This window comes from Fukomys damarensis, unplaced genomic scaffold (genome assembly GCF_012274545.1).
Source record: "Fukomys damarensis isolate Sample0158 unplaced genomic scaffold, DMR_v1.0_HiC HiC_scaffold_37, whole genome shotgun sequence".
Lineage (NCBI taxonomy): Eukaryota > Metazoa > Chordata > Mammalia > Rodentia > Bathyergidae > Fukomys > Fukomys damarensis.
Genome location: NW_022900949.1, coordinates 3,651,568 through 3,653,215, shown reverse-complemented (window position 1 = coordinate 3,653,215; position 1,648 = coordinate 3,651,568). Strand labels below are relative to the sequence as shown.

Below are 1,648 nucleotides of genomic sequence, written 5' to 3'. Positions count from 1 at the left end.
TATGTGCAGCGGGTGTGCGCGCCGGCGGGGGGGCGGCGGTGATGATGGGCGCCTTTGTGTGTCCAGCCGTGCCGGGGGTGAGGCTCCGTGACGATCCGGGGGTGCCGCGTGTCTGCGAGAGCACGAATCAGCGTGTGTGCGCGCTTAAGTGTCCGCTGTGCGTGTGTGTAACCGTGTGTGCCTGGGTTTGTGTGTGCGAGCATCCGTGTGTTTCGTAGTGCGACAAGTGTGTTAGTGGGAGTGTTCTGGCTGTGTGCCTCTGGGCGTACATGTTTCCCTTGAGTGTGACACGTGTGTAAATGGGAGTGTGTCGGGGGTAGACTTCTCCGGCCTGCTGTGTGTGTCTGTCTCCGGGCTGCGTGTGCAGGCCTCTGGCGTGCCTGTGTGTGTGCGTGTGTCCGCTGTGAATGGGTGTGGGTCGGCACACGGGTCTGGAGTGTGCGGTGTCTCACTGGGTGTGTGCTCAGGGTGTTGGCCTCTGGCCGTGCAGGTGCGATGCCCTGGATGTGGGTGCCCGTGTGTCTGGGGTGGGAGTGGCACCACCCGCCTTCCCTGCACTGGTCACTGAGGTCACCAGCATCTGTCCCGGCACCGGGGCGGGTTCGCACGGGACTGCGCAGCCTGCGTCCTGTTGCAGTGCCTGCCCGGAGGAGGCCGGGCCGGTGGGCCTCTGATGGCCACACACAGCCTCGGCCTCCACGGGGAGGCTGGACGGCCAGGTGCCCTGGCCTAGCCTGGCCTGGCCTGGGAGGTTGGGTGTGGAGCTGCCAGTCCCTCCAGGGTCCGGGGACGGGGTGGAGCCCGAGTTTGGAAGAGACATTTCCTCCTCTAGCGCCTCTTCTCCCAGGCTGGCGGCCTCCCTCCTGCTTCCTGGAGGCAGCTGTGGGGAGATGGCTGGGCCCTGGCCCACACGCACGCGCGGGTGCACACACACACACTGACGTGCACACTCACACACCGCCCTGCGCACACACCTACCCACCACAGAGGGGATTCCTTCCGGATCGGTCACCTGCCAAGCTCCCGGATGGGACCCTCCTGCCTCAGCCCCTAGGTCCTCCTCTTCTGCCCCAGGCCCACTGACTTTTTGTGCCCCCTCCCTGCCCCCAGTGCCCGCCCTCTCACACTTCCCAGTCACCCCAGCCGCGCCCCTGGCAGACACCTGCGCGCCCCGCACACCCCGAGCCTCCGCTGCTGTCCCGGACACCAGACAGCTTGGGGCCAAGGCCGGCCTGCTTCCTCTTCCTGGTCCGTCTCCCCACCCGGGCAGTGCGGAAGAGGCCACTGAGGCCCAGGGGACCCCTGCCGTTGAGTGGCCGAGGGAAGGACTTCGCACACGCGTGTTCAGCACCACACCGCCAACAGAAGTCCCCAAAAGGTATTTTAGAAAACTACCCGTTGGTGGACGTTGGCCTCGCCGGACAGAACAGCGGTGTCTCACCGCATCTGTGAGACCCAGGCGGAGGTGGGGGGTGGACGCCCCCGGAGTGGCAGTGGTGGCATCTAGGAGAAAGCCTGGCTTCCCTCCCTCTCGGGCCAACTGCCCTGTTCAGGGATCAACTCTCAGACTTGGCCGGACTGCAAAGAAAACAAGACAGTGTGTGATTAAGGGGGATTTTGCACGGAGAAGGAGGGCGGGTGGGGGGGC

The 1,648-nt window shown here is 65.5% G+C and overlaps 1 protein-coding gene across 1 annotated transcript in view; it reads left to right on the top strand.

Annotated features, from left to right (window-relative positions):
• Positions 1-14: 14 nt before the first annotated feature.
• Positions 15-1,648, top strand: part of Adamts10 (ADAM metallopeptidase with thrombospondin type 1 motif 10) — an 18,105-nt gene continuing 16,471 nt past the window's right edge. The window contains exons 1-2 of the mRNA XM_033759422.1: positions 15-77; positions 1,111-1,378. Coding sequence (XP_033615313.1) covers positions 42-77; positions 1,111-1,378 — 304 coding nt within the window. The 5' untranslated portion in view covers positions 15-41. The remainder of the gene's footprint in view (positions 78-1,110; positions 1,379-1,648) is intronic.